Source organism: Amblyomma maculatum, chromosome 4 (genome assembly GCF_055883805.1).
Source record: "Amblyomma maculatum isolate TAMU_Amacu chromosome 4, ASM5588380v1, whole genome shotgun sequence".
In the NCBI taxonomy this organism is placed as follows: domain Eukaryota; kingdom Metazoa; phylum Arthropoda; class Arachnida; order Ixodida; family Ixodidae; genus Amblyomma; species Amblyomma maculatum.
The window spans coordinates 121,974,520-121,992,871 of NC_139347.1; the positions used below are offsets into that span (position 1 = coordinate 121,974,520).

At 45.7% G+C, this 18,352-nt stretch overlaps 1 protein-coding gene across 1 annotated transcript in view; it reads right to left on the minus strand.

Moving 5' to 3' along the window:
- Positions 1 to 4,174: 4,174 nt before the first annotated feature.
- Positions 4,175 to 18,352, minus strand: part of LOC146192270 (KICSTOR complex protein ITFG2-like) — a 60,836-nt gene continuing 46,658 nt past the window's right edge. Inside the window, exon 14 of the mRNA XM_084602422.1 lies at positions 4,175 to 5,250. Coding sequence (XP_084458548.1) covers positions 5,198 to 5,250 — 53 coding nt within the window. The 3' untranslated portion in view covers positions 4,175 to 5,197. The remainder of the gene's footprint in view (positions 5,251 to 18,352) is intronic.

Here is an 18,352-nt window from a genome sequence, read left to right on the forward strand (position 1 = left end):
AGAGTGGGTTTCCCGTCTTTCTTCCTCATGTGCTCGTTCATGCTGAGAACGGTCTCCCACTCACCGTTCTCGAATACTGTGGGATTATCCTCCCCGTCCACAGCGTTTTTCATCGTGCTGGTGTGGGGGCCACAACAGGGGCCGGCAACGCTAGGTCTGCCTAGCTAGCTAAAACAAACCGCCTCTTGCAGGAGAAAAAAAAATTCCGAGATCACTGCCGAATCCACACCGGAGAAAGGCGCAAGCCTGAGCGTTACTGTGTTGTCAGTGGGATTTCGCGAGTGACAGATACTGCGCCTTTTTCTTTCTGTAAACCAATTCTAGAACGCTGGTAACTTTGATGAGTTCAACAGAATGTTGGTTGTTTCACAAGAGCGCGCGATGTACCGACGTGTGCAGCAGCAACGTTCAGGCTATCGGATTTCTGCACTGCTCTCAGAATGTTCCAGACTGCAGTCGATTGATTACCTCTCTTTGCAAACTTTCTAAATATTACCCCCAATTTGTGCATGCAAAGCATGCCCTTTCTCGTCGTTCACGTTGAAAGATTTCAAATTTCCCGCTACGGATGTTAGGCCTATGTCACCAAAGCTGAGTACCATGTGACCCTATTTGGATGCCTACATTAAGCCTCCTGGTTATCTCGATGTCTGATTGACCTAGCTATTAACCCACATGCACCTGCCAATTTCCCATACATTTTTGATGCTCTATCTGATGCAACCACTCTTTCATAGACTTGTTTGTTCAAACGTAATAGTTCGGACAAGCTCGTGATTACATGAAATTTAATTTCGAACGGTGAATACAACCCTCCATGCCGGCGCTGCGCGGTGACGGGACGCATGCCACCCAAGATCATATACTATGGGAATGCGCTAGCAATCCCCCTTCAATGACACTCTTGCAGGTCCCTCAGCGGAGAAATGGGACAAGCTATTGGCCAGCCCAAGAAAAACTACGCAGCTGGCCCTCATCAAGCGAGCTCAGGAGGTCGCCCCCAACTGGAGGCCAGCCTGTATTTCCCAGTCCGAACTAATCCCTTCCATTTTGTGCCAATAAAAGTTGTTACCATCACCTGCTGGCTTCCGGCGCCTCTTTGTTTGAACATTGCGCCGCTTCATCTGTGCCGTGCGGTTTCCTCCGCCGTGACGAGGAGGAGGCCGGCTGTGAGAATGAGACCTGACAAGCACTGACATCACACAGCACATGGACCTCTTCATTGTTGTGCCTTCATCGAAATGTAGCATAAATTATACTGTGTTTTGATGGAGGCAAAAAAGGGAGAAGCATCGGTGTGCTGCGACATATCAGTGCACATAAAGATCCTCAGGTGGTTCAAATTACTACTGCACTACTTTCTGCTTTCAGTCCCACCTTCCTCTCCAGTGTCTACAGAAGAAAGTGACATAATGCACCTTTGCTTTCGTGCAAACTAATTTATTATTATAAATACATTTTGACGGAGATGAAACGGTGTGTGTGTGCTGTGCTGTCAGTGCACGTTGAAAATCCCAAGGTGTTTGAAATTACTTCCTAGTTCCTTACTATGGCAGCTCTTTCCACATTTGCTCCCTTCTTCCCTTTCCTCAAAGCATAGTTCAAGTGTCCACAGAGAAGTGACAGGTATCGCACCTTTCCTATAAACTAATTAAAAGATATGTATATAAAAGTATTGGTTTGGTTTGTAGGGTTTAATGTCCCAAAGCGACTAAGGCTATGAGAGACGCCGTAGTGGAGGACTCCGGAAATCTCGACCACCTGGGGTTCTTTAACGTGCACTGACATCGCACAGCACACGGGCGCCTTGCTTTTCGCCTCCATCGAAAAGCTGCCGCCGAGGCCGGGATTTGATCCTGCGTCCTTGGGAACAGTAGTCGAGCGCCGTAACCACTGCACCACCCCGGCGGAGTGTATATAAAAGTATTCACAGAATGAAAAGATGATGTTAAAGATGCTTCTTGTCAACTTGAGCACTGCCCCCGGACTTTATCTTATTTCTCTTTTTCGCTGCTTTTAGGTATAAATTTAGGAATGAATAAAAAAATTCCAAGAGCTACTTCGCTGTGACGGAAATGTGTACAATATTTTGCTGTTGTTTTTCTTTCCTCTTTTGATGTTATATTTAATGTTTCTTATTGTAATTGTTGCTAACTGCATTGTGTCTTTTACAATTTTACCCCCCCATGTAATACCCTCCTTTGAAGGGCCCTTAGGGGTAACCTGAATAAATAAAAATAAATAAATTATTGCAGTGTAGCATATCAAAAGCGAAAGCAGCGGAAAGTGCTGTGTCTGCTACATAGATGCACTGTCGGCCCTGAAATGCGAGTGACGTCGTTATACCAAAGTTTTGCCAGCAGACTTCAGAAAAAGTGAAAGCCTTTATTAGCTATTCTGGCTTAATTTCAATAAGAGTTGCTGATAGCACTTGCCACAGAAACATACCTTCAGACTCCAGAACTAAGGTAAACTACTTCAGTGAAGCAAACGGCTTCTAATACACACTGGCATATCAAGGGTTACAGCCAGATAGCTGCACTACCATAGGAATAGATTCAGTCCCGGATATATCGAACCCGGATATATCGAAGTTTGGTTATATCGAACTCACGGAATATCCCCTTGAAAATACCATGTAAAGGTATAGGAAAGCCGCGTCATATATCGAACTCAATTTTCCCGCTCGTTCGATATATCGAACTCGGCACCACGCACTGGAAAGTGTGCCTTCCCCGAAGATGATCGCATTACCCTCGGCCGTTTGCCGTATGACGTTTTCAAGCCACGCGCGGAAGGAATGAGAGTGGATAGTTCGACGACGACTTGTCTAGGGCAGCGCCGTGCCCATTCCTCAAAGGCGCGCGCATCTGCGGTTATCGTTTCCCGCGCGCCAGCACATGACGTTTGCAAGCCATGTGCGTGAATGAACCAGAGAGGACCGGTGGGAACGAGAAGGAAAAAACGCGATATAGCGACGTGCAAGGGTGTGCCTATTCTTTTGGCGAGCTATCTCTCTCCTTCCTCTCTCCCGGCCTTCATTTGCAGTAGCACGCGCTACGCATGTGCCAAGACAGCTCAGCCCGTTTTCAGACAGAACATCGGATGCTTTCTCCAGCGTGTGTTGCGAACCCTCTGCGCGCGGCGGCTGACGTGGCTATGGCGTCTGCAGACGTTTCTCTCTCTCTCTCTCTTTTTCTTTTTTTTTTTTGCGAGTCGTTCATTCTTATCGTTGTGCTGTAGGCGCGGCGTAGCGTAAAACATGGCGGCTGCGGACGTTAAGAAGTGGCAGTTTTTTTTTTCTTTTTGCGGGAGTCGTTTATCCTTGCACGTATGAATCAACAAAAGCACACAGTCAGCTGTGATCATGACACTGGCTTTTAGCATTTTTCGCTTCAAACAGCATTTAGCTATCATGCTTTCCAATGATTTTGTGGCAGAGGACTACGCCCCGCCCCAAGCGCAGCGTGATAAATCGAACCAGGCTTGTGCAATCAAGCCATCATGGGCACTCTGCCAAGTTTGCTCCCCGCCACCGCAGGAGCTATCACAAGATAAACACGCCGTGATGTTATCGTTTCGCAGCATCTCGGCACGCTGCCAAGAAATGAGCTGTGGATGAGTGGCGCACGCCATCGACATGCAAGCAAAAACGCTCTTGATTTCTGCCGGCGACACAGAAACCGTGTTTTGAGCTGCCGCAGTGGCTCGAGCGGCGAGAGGGACGCAGTTCCAACAAGTTGGAAATTTTTCCCTCTGTCGCTGCCGCTCGTCGCTGTGATCGCTCAATCGCTTGCAAGTGAGCGAGCTGGCCTTAACACTTTTTTTTTTTCAAATTCTCGGGTGCAAAAGTGGAGGGTGGGTTCATTACGGGAGTGGGTTGATTGCGCGACAAATGCAGTATCGTTTTTTCACACCGTAAGTGCCGTCACAAGCCGATTTCTGTATATCAAATTATCGATATATCGAACTATTTCGCAATCCCCTTCGAGTTTGATATATCCGGGTTCGACTGTATGCCAAAAGCACTTAGTTAAACTACAACTCTAATGTCTATTGTTATTATTCTATCAGAAGTAGTAGTAGTATCTACAATAGCTGTACAATTTTTATGACTGTGACACATGTGCACTGGCTCACAGATCAAAATGCTGAAACACTGGACCACTATCAGTTAAGCAGCCACCTGCAAAAAACTTTATTTACATGAATAGATGTTGGTTCCAAATATTGCCGCCGGCTTTTCCTCTCCATGCAGTCATGAAGAACATGTTACGGAAGGCTCATTCACGGGTGTTCATTTAAACTGCCACCGAGGACTACTGCAAAAAAATCTTTTAGTAAATTGATATTTTGCTTATTTTGGGTACACTGATGCTTGCCTGGCAGGAAAAGGTACATTCGGCACCAGAAAAATTGGATTTTAAAATCTTCCGAGCGGCCAATTCAAACTTGTGATGCCGGGATGCATTGCTGCTATTTTTAAGTGAAGAATGGTGGTGTTGCGTAGCCTCTAGAAGAAATGATATCAATGCACATACTTTACTCATGAAATCGGCAGTCCTTAAAGAAGCTTCATTATCAATGAGAGTGGAGTCCTTATGATGAGGATGTAGTTTTGTAGCGAAAGCTACATTACTGTAGGTTTTCAAGCTGTCGGCGTGGCACCATGGCAGCAGCTGCCTACTTAGGTCTCTCATTCACATGGAACGGTTATGCCAGAATCAGCCTGCCAGCACCCGGCATTCACGTTACCCCTATAGGTCACTAAGGCCCGTCCATATGGCTTGGTTAAAGCGGGGATTTATATGTGGGCTGGTAGACTACGCTATTGCGTCATACCCTTAAAGGAGGAGCTTAAGTGTCCCCCATATTTAGATGTAATAAACGCCTTTACCACCCTCACCTAAAACGCCAGTGATGCGTTTAATGGAACGCTGGTTGTGTTCGATGAAACGCTCAGCCGCCCGCAGTCGAAGCTTTCACTCCACACTCGGTTCAGCACCGTTGAACCCGTGCAATTTTTTCATTGGTACAAGGCGACTGAAATTTGCCCTCAGCGTACCTTCAACTTGCTTCCTGACTATACATAATGAAGATTTTCTCAAACCAACATCACATAAATTTTTGTCCATGATTGTGGATCCGCGGTGGAGGTGCAAAGGCTGGGCACCAGGATGCCTGTGTTGGAGACAACTCAGCTGACATCCTCAGCTTCTTCACAGGAGTTCTCCCTCTCCATGGAATGAGCTGTGAAGTGATAAGAAACAAAACATAATGAGAATGCAGTTTAAAACAAGCACTGGGGGTCTGAAAACTCAAAATGCTGCCAACCACTCTCTTGTCAAAGCGCTATAGCATATTTCCACTTTTGAAACTCATTCTGCTTTTTCAACTTTGAAAATCAGAAGTGGGGGAGTGTCTACCTACATCCGAGTGAACTTACAATCCTATAAATACAAAGCAGTAGGAGACCAATTTTTCAGACTAATATTTCTGACCTTGTTTGGGAAGCATCACGCACCCCATAGTAATGTTTACATTTTTACGACTGATATTTCGGACTCTGTGGGGTCCAAAGATTGAAATTTTCGGACTACAATAGGGACCAGCTTTACAGTGGAGGTCGTTTCTAAGCCAAAAGCTCGTCTTTTTGGTGCGATATAGACGCAAGCAAGCGTCACTGCCGCAACCGATGGATCCTTTGTGGCAGTGAAAGGCGCCATCTTATTTACAGACATATAATATGGTGAGGCTACCCAAAAGTAATATAAAATAATATGCCTGTTTTCACAGACAGTCATTTGGACGTGTGGCTTCGTTCATAGTTGCCTTTTGAGGTGGCAGCAATAACCATGCTTTCTTCGTTGTCATCGATGTGGCCAACAAACAGCACGCCATTGCTGTGAAAATGGGACAGGTGCAACATCTACTTCCATGCAGCATGCAAGCCCGTCGTGTTGGGACCGATCAGCATGTGCGCATTGACGACCAGCTATAGCGGATCACGCTAGCGTATGCGCACCGGTAGTGCGTAAAAGCAGAGCAAAGTAGCGGATCTTGCTCCGCTGTGACTCTCTATTATCAGCTTGCAACCAAAACTTGACACACGGTTACGTCTGCTATGTTTAAAGCCAAGTTTGCACAGAAAAGTGTTTTTCTCGCATTGTTTGATCACTTGGACCACTCCCCAGGTCATGCGGACTTGAAAAATCTGTCGACGACTGTATATTAAACATGCTCCAGCAAGAAACTTTTACACGCCCCATGCATATTATTAGTTTTATTCCTGATAATTAGAAAAAACTGGATACTTCAGACAGTGCATCTGGTCCCATCAAGCATCTGTGCTAATTTACTTATTTATTTATTTAGAATATACTGCAGACCCTTTGATGCGCCCTAGCAGAAGGGGAAACAATAATATCACATAATCAAAATAAAAAATGATTGTACACAACACAATATACACAGCAGCCAGGGGTAGAATAACTGAACACTTTGAAAATAAACAATAGAACACGTCAATGAACACAGCAGTGGAGAAACCTGTAACAACTGTCATCAATGCAGAAAAATTCGGGTGAGCTTATTTCTGACATGAATAGGAACTTGCATGTGTTCACGGAGCTGGAGAGATGAAATTGCGAGTGAGCAACTCAACAGACTGACTGAAAAGCATGAATTAAGCTGGATTCCAACTAAAATGTAAAGTTGCGGTCGTTATTGCTGCTACAGTCTGTCGTGAAAGCACTGTGAGATACGTGGTTTGTGGGTTTTAACGTCCCATAGCGACTCAGGCTATGAGAGACGCCGTAGTGGAGGACTCCGGAAATTTCAACCAGCTGTGGTTCTTTAAAGTGCAGTGACATCGCACAGCACACGGGCACCTTGCTTTTCGCCTCCATGGAAAAGGGGCCGCCGAGGCCGAGATTCGATCCCGCATCCTTGGGCACAGTAGTCGAGCGCCCCACTATTTTGTTATCTTCTCTTCCTTGTCTTTCTTGTTATCCTCTTTGTGTTGTCACAGAGCCTGCAGCCTGTAATCATTCTTAAATAAATTCTTTGCAAGCATGCAGGGTGAGCTTATCTTTTTGTTGAGTTTGGGTGTGGCTGTTGAAGCATTGAGGGCCCAAGAGGTCATATGTATGCTAATCTGACTGCGTGTGGGCACTGTACGACTTGGCAGAACTGCAAAACAAAAAAAGAAATGGTATCCAAATATCTTGCAGGAAGGAATCAACAATGCGAGATTTGTTCAAGCAAAAAAAGGTATGCTAGCTTGGGGCACTTTGTCACAGTTATTTTTTTTCCATCCCCTGATAATTTGGCAGTGAACTAATTTGGATCCTTTCTTCAGTTGCATAAAATCTTAATTACTAGGGCTTTTACAGCACACATTGAACAGGTGGATACCTTTAGAAGAGACAGAAGTGCAGATCAAAAGTGTGAGAAGTCTGCCCCATACACCTAACCTGCACTATAGCAGCTATGCACATTCACATCCTGTCAATTCGGAAAGCCGGATAATTCGAACAGGAAGCTCGGTTCCGGCCAATGTCCACGTAAGTCCACGGTGCTGGACGCTTAATTCAGACATGGGCAGGCTCACACTGGCTGACTCGGATAGGGTGTCAAGTCGAAACACGAGGCAGCAAAGCCAGTGATCATCCAAATGGACTTTTATGAACCTGAATTGCATAAAGCAGTACTGCTCGCACATCTCTGGCACTTGCTCTATGGCCGGTTTGATGAAGATCGGAAGTCCTCCATCACCGTATCACAGCTCAGAAGCACCATTCAAGTTCCGTTTACCTCAAATACCCATCATCCCACTGGTGCCACTAGGCACAAGCATCGGTCGCTTATGCCATTCTTGACATTGTTCTGTGCATAGCTGAGCTTGTGGCTTTATTAAGGTGAAAGCCTTTAATGGCTCACACTGTCGTTTTCAGAAGACGTCACACTTTGCAGCCACCTTAGGTCACGTGATGCCATCCAAGATGACGGCCAGCATAGGTCAAGGTGGGCCACACTGGGCCCACGCCCCACAAAGGGAGAAGCCTTATATTAATACGCTTTCATTACGTGGGAGACAGTAGCTGGCAGCTGACATGGCCGAGCACTAATTGGACCTAGGGCTTACTGTCATTACGTTTAGCAGGCGCTGCCAAGTAGAGTTGAGTTGTATGCTACAGGTGGGATTAGCCTTGCTTATTCTGGCGGCAATTGCTCCACCGTTGCGTCACTTGTGTGTCAAGAAAAGGCCCTAATAGCTGTGAAATTTGCCCCACTATGCGGCGCAGAGTCACTTATATAGTACATATTCCACTCCAGCAGTCACCATCTATGCACACATTCACTCACAGTAAAATACAGTTAATTACAGCTGCCCCCACCTATACACACATACACTCACTGAATAACACAGTCCATTCCAGCTGTCACCATCTAGAATCAAGATGAGTGTCCTACAGAAATTGTAAAAGAAGGCGTGAAGCCTCAACTCGGGCCTCTCCTTTCATATGAGAGGGTGATATCAGAATCAGCCCGCCAAGAAAAGACCTTTGCATTCATGTTATCCCTAGGCCACGCAGGCATGTTCATATGGCTCGGTTAAAGCGGGGCCCTATATGATGGCTTGAAGCTTATGCTATCGCGTCATACCGATCCAAGCGTCTGTGCAGCGCCTTTCATTTGGCGCTTCCTCGAACGCCGCATCACACAGCCTACAGAAGCAGATACAGGCGAAACCAGGAATCAGCGAAGTTTCAAACAAAGGTTTTCGCCTTATTGCAATTTAGTGGTCCAAAGTACCACACAAATGTTTTCCTTACACTTATGCCACGCTGCTCCCAGCATCTATGCATACTTCTCTCTTGCATCCGCATGCTTCCTCCATTCTTCTCAGCACGGTGAAGCACATTTTGAAGTAAATTTTGAGGATGCCTCCTCAAAACGAGATGGGGCCCATTTGTGAAGCAGCGCTATCGCAACTTTGTCGCACTGCAGAAAGGGCCGCAGAGGCACTTACGATTTCGGTGCAATTCTTTGGTGTTATCGACAGCGTGTGCAAGGCAAAGCACTTCACAAAACTGCAAAACATTGTTGTTGTCACTTAGTTTTCTTCTCAGAAGTCTAGCCAATCACATTTCAGGCATTTATTCGACAGAATTACAGTGTAGCAAACAGCTTTGAGCAGTTGCTTGGAATCGTTCGATGACTTGAGCCTTTCTCCTGGTCCCTTGGAGGGCAAGCAATGATATTTTACTGTGATGAATTATTTTCGAAACATGGTTTTACACGCCTCCTGGTCCCTTGGAGGGCGAGCAATGATATTTCACTGTGTTGCATTATTTTCGAAACATTGTTTTACACGCCTGCTCTGGTTTACGAGCTGTCAGAAAAGCACTCTCGTATAAACGAAGGCACCAAGCAAAGTCCAAGGCAAGAGTTGACAAACTCAATTCACCAGAAGCCTCCTGCAGAGAATTCTGGGCTACCAAAGCCCCGTAACGCAAGCGTGCCTCAACTTCTCCTCTCATTTGCTTACTTAATTTTACTTGCACCATACTGCTTCACCATATAGCCAGTTGAGGTCCAAGATATTGTTAAGGAAAGAACACAGTGGTAAGTGCTAGTTCACTCTTAGACGCACAACACACAGCACACCACAGAACGAAGTTAGCTAGGCCTGAGCGTCGTCTTCTTCACTACTTCACATCAGCACGTTGTCGTCGTCTCGATATACTGTGCTCCGTAACAGCTTTCCCCGCGCCGAAGAAGCGCCGTCCCGGTGCGTCCTACACAGGAGAATGCGAATGATATGGTTTTAGACAGGCGACATGCACGAGTTCTGGATGAGGGACTGTGGAAGGATTCCTGGGCTGTAAAGGGGCGATCTCATAGGTCACAATGGTGACTTGCCGCAAGACGAAGTAGGGGGCCCACGTAACGAGGCAAAAGTTTTTCACACATACCGACACGGCGAGCCGGGTGCCAAAGAAGTACGACGGAACCAGGAGGGTAGTGAACGTCTCGGTGATGAAGGTCGTAACGACGTTTTTGAGAGCGCTGAGACGCTCCAAGACGCTCTCGAGCTATGTGGCGGGCAGCATCAGCGCGGGCGATGGCATCCGAAGCGTAGCTGCAGGAAGAGTCGTCAAGAGGCAGCAAGGTGTCGAATGGGAGTAAAGGGTCACGGCCGAAGAGTAGGTAAAAGGGAGAGTATCCGGCAGTGTCATGGCGCGAGGAGTTATAGGCGAACGTGACGAAAGGTAAGGAGACATCCCAGTCACGATGTTGATCGGACACATACATAGACAGCAAGTTGGTCAGAGTGCGATTGAGGCGCTCAGTAAGACCATTCGTTTGCGGATGGTAGGCCGTGGTGAACTGGTGACGAGTAGCGCATGAGCGGAGAAGGTCATGAACCACTTGAGAGAGGAAACAGCGGCCACGATCTGTGAGCAGTTGACATGGAGCGCCATGAATCAAAATGACATCATACAGAAGAAAGTCGGCAACGTCGGAGGCGCAGCTGGTAGGGATAGCCCTGGTTACAGCATATCGGGTGGTATAGTCAGTCGCCACGGCAATCCACTTGTTTCCAAAAGTCGACGTCGGAAAAGGCCCAAGAAGATTGAGGCCCACACGAGAAAACAGCTCTGTCGGCACTGGAATTGGTTGCAGGGGCCCACTAGGTTGAAGCGAGGGTATCTTACGGCGCTGACACAGCTCACAAGCGGCGACATAGCGACGGACAGAGCGGTAGAGAACAGGCCAGAAAAATCTGCGTCGCACACTGTCATAAGTGCGTGCGACTCCCAAGTGTCCTGCTGTAGGAACGCCGTGAAGTTGGGCGAGGACACTAGAGCGCAGATGAGCCGGAACGACCAATAAAAGGTCCGCGCCATCTGGACGCATATTGCGTCTGTATAATGTCTCGTTATGGAGTACAAACATGCTGGCGGAAGAATCGGGGATGTTGCGCAGCTGGTCAATAATTGGTTGCAGGGCAGGATCACGACGCTGTTCGGAGCCGATATTGATAAAGTCCAAGATGGACAAAACATAGTCGTCAGCAGTATGGTCGGACAAATCGGGAGGATCTACGGGATGACGGGACAAGCAGTCAGCGTCTTGGTGTAAATGGCCGGACTTGTACACCACAGTAAATTCATACTCTTGTATTCGTAAGGCCCAGAGACCTAAGCGGCCAGTGGGGTCCTTAAAGGGGTCGTGAAACGTTTTCCGGAAATTTTGCACGGCTTAGTTAAATGGAATCCTTGTCCTGCATCATATAATATACCTCGATTCGTTTCATCGCCCGCGTTGATTTAATAGCGACAAAAACAGAATTTCGGTTTCCTAGCGCGCGTCCTCCTCAACTCAACAGATACGTCATAGCGCTAAGCCAATGAGAAGCTCCCGTTGCCGGAGCCTGCTGAGCCAAAGTTGACCAAGCTCGGTGTATTTTAGAGGTTCTAATTGTGCCCTACTCTACGCTCACAACGGGTTTTTTAATATGGCCGACGCCTAGGTTCCTCCGTGGGTTCCAGCGTCGCTGTGCTGCTATAGTGAACTAGAATATAGTCGCTACTGTTAAAACATGGTTACATCGTGGGCTTTGAGCCTTACGCCGACGCAACTTTTCGGGTGCCAGGTCGGCGAAGATGGACCCTGCGAGCGGCCGATACAGTAACACTTGTGTCGAGAGGCCGCGGTAACCGCGGCACAACTCCGGCTTGCAGAAGCCCCGACCGTCAGCCTCCCGATCCCAGCCCTTTCGGAACTACGCATTGGTATGTATGTCCGAGTCTTGCAGCCTAGCCTACGTTTGACCGTTGCGAGAGTGCGCAATCGCTAACCGAAGCTTTCGAACAGGTGCAGCTGCGGGCGGTGCGTGCCGATGCCGACTGCTCTTGAGAGCATCTGGCGAGATCCCGGCGGCGACTACGTAGTTGAAGCAGCCGTCTGGGTGTTACAGATCATCCGCATTTACTCCAAATGCTTCTTGATCATGGACTGCTAGTCGAGAACACAAGGTAAGAACCTTGAGCGAAAGGCGACATAACTTGAACAAGCGGCACCTGTTTTTCATTTTCTCGAGCAAGAAATGCTGTAATGAAATCTATTGCGGAAGGCAGTGTTAATAAAATAAAGCTTCCCCTTTAACGTTACTTACCTGCGATCATCTACACTGTCTACAGTGTTGATATTGCGCCACGTTAGCGCGAACACATCGCTGGTTTTCATATTTTTCTTGTTTTCGTAGAAGCGCATGAGCATGACGTTTCACCATGCAAATTACTGGTTTGCTTAATTCCATGCACGAGTAAATGAGAAAACACGCATCATCTGATAGTGTGAACTTACTAAATGGAAAGGGCATGCACATTGATGTGAAGTAACGAGGGGGGGACGCTGTCCGGACACATTTGCTTGTTTTATTAGCCAGGTATGACCTTCAGCAAGTGCAGCACTTCAAAACATAAATACATAAGGAATGCCACAAGAAATGCAGTAAATAAGTACAAAAGCAATCTCATTTCGGAGGACTCTGTGCTAAGTGAAATTGCATGCAGTGAAGTAGCCTGTCTCCTGCGGAAGCCGTGGGAAAATGCACTAAAAAACGACACAGAAAAGAAAAACACACAGAGCAGGACTGGCTTCTGCAGACGATCACTAACTAGCCCGACAACTCTTGTTATAGCCTGTCCCCACTTGCTGCCAGAACAATCACCATACCAGCACTCAAAGTTTTATTTGCTAGTTTTTTTTTTTACCCACTTGCATTAGGTGAGTGTGGTATAGTGTGCAAATATAATTAAAAAAATTGACTTCACTGATACCATCATCAACACCTGCACACAGTAAACCTCTCCAAACTGCTTTGACACTGACATTTTACATGTGCTGAAATGTAACAACCAAAAAAAAAAAAAAAAAGAAAAGAAAGACGTTCTCCCAAAGGCCAGTACACCGAAACTTCCACAGTTTGAGTAAGTGTTGGAAATTTTACAGTTAGCAAATGAAGTTATAGAGTAGTTTTGCGGCACTTGCAGAAAGTTTGGCACGTGCCGTGTTGTGGGAAAACAATTGAGAGCTGTTGACAGAAGTGCACTTGTAGTTTATGGCTCCTTCGAATAGAATGACTCCATGCACAGAGCTGCTTAATGCATAAGTCGCATACTTAACATCTTCGTGCTATGCGGATGATATCAGCGTGGACATTGACATCGGCCACAACACTAGTATAGAGGGTGTAAGACGACTACCAGGTTTTGTCAGTCAAAAGCTGCATTGCCTTCAGGCATTATTTTGCTGCAGTAGCAAATTGTGATTGCACTGGAGTTCTAATATTGGGTGGGTCTCATTCTCTCTCAATCACCTGCAGCAGAATTCAAAGTTTGCCATACTTCCAGGGAGAATAAATTGACAGTGAAAGTTACACTGTACAGCTTCTGTTAGACGGGAATTAATTGTACAGATGCATGAATAACTTTCAAATTTGTAAAAGACCTAAATCATATTTTCATTTTGCTATGCTGAAAAGTGAATATTGCTTTTTCTCTTGTCAACAGGAGGCACCACTACATCTGCTACAGCCAGCTTGCGCACTGGCTTTGGGGATGCCTCGGCAGACATCACAGTAAAGTCCTCCCTATTTGTAATGCAAGCCAAATAAGGGAAAGGTTTCCATCTGACAGTTATACTGGTTTCCAGTTTGTGCAAGGTTTGTAGAGTCATCACCTTATTCATTCTGAAACAAGCCGGAAAATATGAGAAGAGAGAATTGCAGGACAGCTGGACTAATAACTGGAATTTTACTAAAGGATAGAGGCAAAAGAAGACTTGCACAGAGATGCACATGTAAAAAAGGCCCCAAAAGACTGTTGACCAATTTCTTAGCCACACACACGTCCTTAGCCTTTGCAGTATAGTGTGCCTTTTGACTTGGATCTGTGGCTTCCCTTTTGTAACGAATGGTTCTTGACCATAATGAATTTGCTTTTTTTAGATTTTGATTTTTTAGACCCTTTCTGCTTTCCACGCTTTCACTGCTTTGGGGGTTTTTCGTGCACGTGCATTTCTGTGCGAGTCTTCTTTTGCCTCTTTCCTTCAGTAACATTTCAGTTGATAGTCAAACTTTGTCTGGTGCTCCTCTCACGTGTTTCGTTTTCTGGCTGGTTTTAAGATGAATCAGTACCAACTCATCCAGTTGTTAGTCTTGTTGATATCACTAGCCTGACTGCACCCACTGCTGGGCAAATGCTTCTCCCATATCCATCCGAATAACCCGATCCTGTGCCAGGTGCATGATTCTCGCAAACTTCCTAATTTCATCTGCTTGCCCGAGTTTCTGCCGCCCCCTGCTAAACTTGCCTTCCCTTGGAATCTAAAAGACATATATAGGCTCACTTAGAATGAATTTTGTGTACTCACTCCCTTCCTTTACCTTTGACGGGTAGAATTTTTCTTCTTTTGGAACTGACCGCAGATACATCAGCTGCATCCATATGATCCCCACAGACTTCCTAATCTCATCCGTCTGCCCGAATTTCTGCCGCCCCCTGCTACGCTTGCCTTCCCCTGGAATCTACAAGACATATATAGGCTCACTTAGAATGAATTTTGTGTGCTCACTCCTCACCTATACCTTTGATGGGTGGAATTTTTTTTAGCACTGACCGCAAATGCATCATAATTGTGCAGTTGTGTATATACCTGCTTGTATAAATGTCTCTCCCATATCTATCCAAATAACCCGATCCTCTGTCAGCTGCATCCATCTGATTCCCGCAAACTTTTTATCTGCCTGCCTGAGTTTCTGCTGCCCCCTGCTATACTTGTCTTCCCTTGGAATCTACAAGACATATATAGGCTCACTTAGAATGAATTTTGTGTACTCAATCTCTAACTATACCTTTGTCGGATGCATTTTTTTTTTATTTAGCACTGACCTCAACACATCATGATTGTGAAGCTGTATATACACATTTGTATATTTAGGAGAGAGGAAGACAGCAAAGAAGCGTGAATAAAAGATGTCTTGCTCTAGGTCAACTTCCTTCTAGCCTAAAAATTTTGTATGCACTGATGAACCTGCGGCCAACCAATAAATTATTTTGAAAGCAACATGTCTCTAACACTCATTTGGTAACATTAGATAATGCCCAAATGTACTACAAAGTGGCGGTCCTTGTGGCACTGACAAACCTAGATTTTCTAGTTGCCGCGTTCACCTTTACACGGCCTCGAAAAATAGTGGCTCATGGGGAATAGAAAAATCAAACGGTTTTCTGCAAAAGCTGCTTTGAAAGGTGGCCACTGTTTTCAGCATTTTGCAGTCTCATTCAGAAGCAAGCCAGCATAATCTGCAATCTGTAGACATGCATACAATAATATGTGCCTTGTACTTTGAAATGTACCAGACTTTAACCAGTCATAAAACAGCGTGCTGAAAAGGTATGTATAGTAAAGCCTCCTTCGTTGATGATACCCGTAGTTTGCATGAAAACATCTGCACTAGAACCTGCATGACGTTGAGTTAACTGGCCTGCTGGTTGAATATGCCACCAAAATGCTGGTAATACAATGAACTTTGTCGGTGCTGGGGTCAAGTCTAGAAATATAAAGTTGGGATGATTTAATTGTGAAACCTTGCTGCTGAATTCACTGCAGGCTAGAATGTAACAGGATTAAAGGGCACCTGTAGACGTAAGGGCAGTCCACATTGTCACGGCATCTTATGCGACCTAGTACACATATCTACATACCGTGCATGCTTTGCTAGTAAACAATGTAACCACAGATTTGCGAAGCTCCAAGAATGCTACACTGATGCTGTCTGAGTAGCTGCTTGTGTCGCTGAATATTGTGAAAGCCTTTTGATGGAACGAAAACTGCTTGGTGAATACTTATGCAGAGTGAGGTTGGTCAGGAGCGCAGGTGATATGTACACCCTCGCAATTTAACCATACAAGCACAGACTGTACGATACTCATACAAATTGAAAAATATAAGGGAAGGAATTGAACTGAAGACTTCGCGGTTCGACAGTCCAAACTTCTACTACATGTGCTTTGGGCTGTGTGTGCTAGCCCGCCTGCAATCTGATTGCCCGAGCCAGGAAAATGGTACACACCCATATGAGCACCACTCCCAGTACTCTTTAACATGTACATAGAAGTGCAGGTGCTTGGGATAAACCTTGGCTGCCGCAATGCACCTCAAACAATGGCATGTTAGCCAGAATAGCAGGTTGGGCTTGTTGGTTTTCCATCCTGAGGTAACAGCGCAAAATGTGGACGGGAGCACAAGACGAGAAGACGATGAGACATTGTGTCGTCTTCTCGTCTTGTGCTCCCATCCACGTTTTGTGCTGTTACTTCAGAATGTCACGTGCCTGCCCAATATCTACATAATTGTCACACGAACCACTTTGTGTGTATTTACAACTACTTGCACAACACCATTGCCACCCACTGATGATGAGCAGCTGAACAGCAGTTTTTCACGTACACTCCGCTGCCATTAATTACAAATGCTATCACGCTACGACTTCCCATACCACCCCACCCAACCTCTGTGTGTAATGACTCAACCTTTGGTGCGTTTGCATGTTCTCGGGATACTGGAGAAATCCAAGATATCAATTAGTAGATTCAAGCAACTTAATCTGACATACATCTGGTGAGAATATATTACAACTCTATCCATGTATACACAGATCTGTATCACCGCAAGCGTCGCCTACAATTGTGGTGATGCCGCTCAAAACATGACTCATCTTTTTTTTAAGGGCATAATTCTCCACAAACCGCTGCTGAGCTTGTGGCCCCTTGGTAAGAGGCTTTCCACATCTGTGGGAAACCACTTTAGAAGTGGTGTGAATTCACAGTTTCAAAGCCTGCATTACAAATTTTTGGAAGTTTTCAACACCACACCCTTACCAGCCTTTGGCACTACACATCACTGAGTTTCTTATATCTACTTGTGCTCAAGGCCACAAGGTAGTGCTTTAGTGGATCCATACCCACTTGCCAATTATATGCCATTATGCATGCTTTCTCCATAGACTGCATCTAAATGTGGTTTCACACACAAATATTTATACTTAATTGGACAGGCGGACTGCCCAGAATGTTCCACATGTGACATTACGGAGACTCTGGAGCGTGTACTAGTGGTGTGTCCCAGTATATGCGTGCAAAACAATAACTCGAGTTACTTCTTTGAAGTGTTTTGGCAACAGGCCTCTCTCAGAGGACTTATTGGCCGGTTGGCCAGAAATGGAAAGCTCTACAGGCAGTGCAGGCTTTCTGCTGCTTCTTGCATGACACAGGACTTGACTCGTGACTGTGGTGCAAGTTACTATTCCTGTATATATTTTAATCAAGTCATGACCCTCTTTGTTCTCTTTCTGTAGCAGGTCAGATATTAAACTTTTAAGCCAATCTATCCGCCTTTCCAATCAATAGCACTTGCGTGAATGCATTTCTCCTGGATGGTTGATCTGGTAATCACACCATCGTAATGCAAGGACATGGGGCGTATGAGCTTTTGAGGTGAACAATTTTTACCCTAGAAATGTCTTTTAAATGATGTGAAGGATTCTGTATATATTTTAATCAAGTCACGACCCTCTTTGTTCTTCTCTTTCTGTAGCAGGTCAGATATTAAACTTTTAAGCCAATCTATCCGCCTTTCCAATCAATAACACTTGCGTGAATGCATTTCTCCTGGATGGTTGATCTGGTAATCACACCATCGTAATGCAAGGACATGGGGCGTATGAGCTTTTGAGGTGAACAATTTTTACCCTAGAAATGTCTTTTAAATGATGTGAAGGATTCTGAGCTCTGCTCAACATGATCCTCCTCTTTGGAGTCTTCATCAGGTTCTATGGGACTAGATGAGTGCTGTGGAAAGAACGTGATCGAAGTGGAACCAAGGGGCCTGTTCTGGGTGGTACGATATGCTGGTAGGGGCACCTGTTGTGCTGGCCTCACGGTATCGTTCAAAATAAAAAAAATCCAAAATGCGCATATTACTGCTATGAGGGCAATCTGGCAGGAAACAATCAAATAGAACTGGTGGCTTCTGCGAGTCGAGTAGTTCTCAAATAAGCATATCTGTAAGGCTACAAATCGAACTACGTTTACTGCCTTTATCACGCGACCTACACTTTTTTTTTTGCCAATGCACTGGGCCAGCGGTTTTGCGTCGGTACGACGCATCGTTTGAGGAGCTTTCTTCGTTTCCGGTCCATGCCGAGGCTTCGAATGACGCCGAGGTTCATTTAGGACTTCCAGTAGAAAGTAGTACGAACACATGAACCCAATCG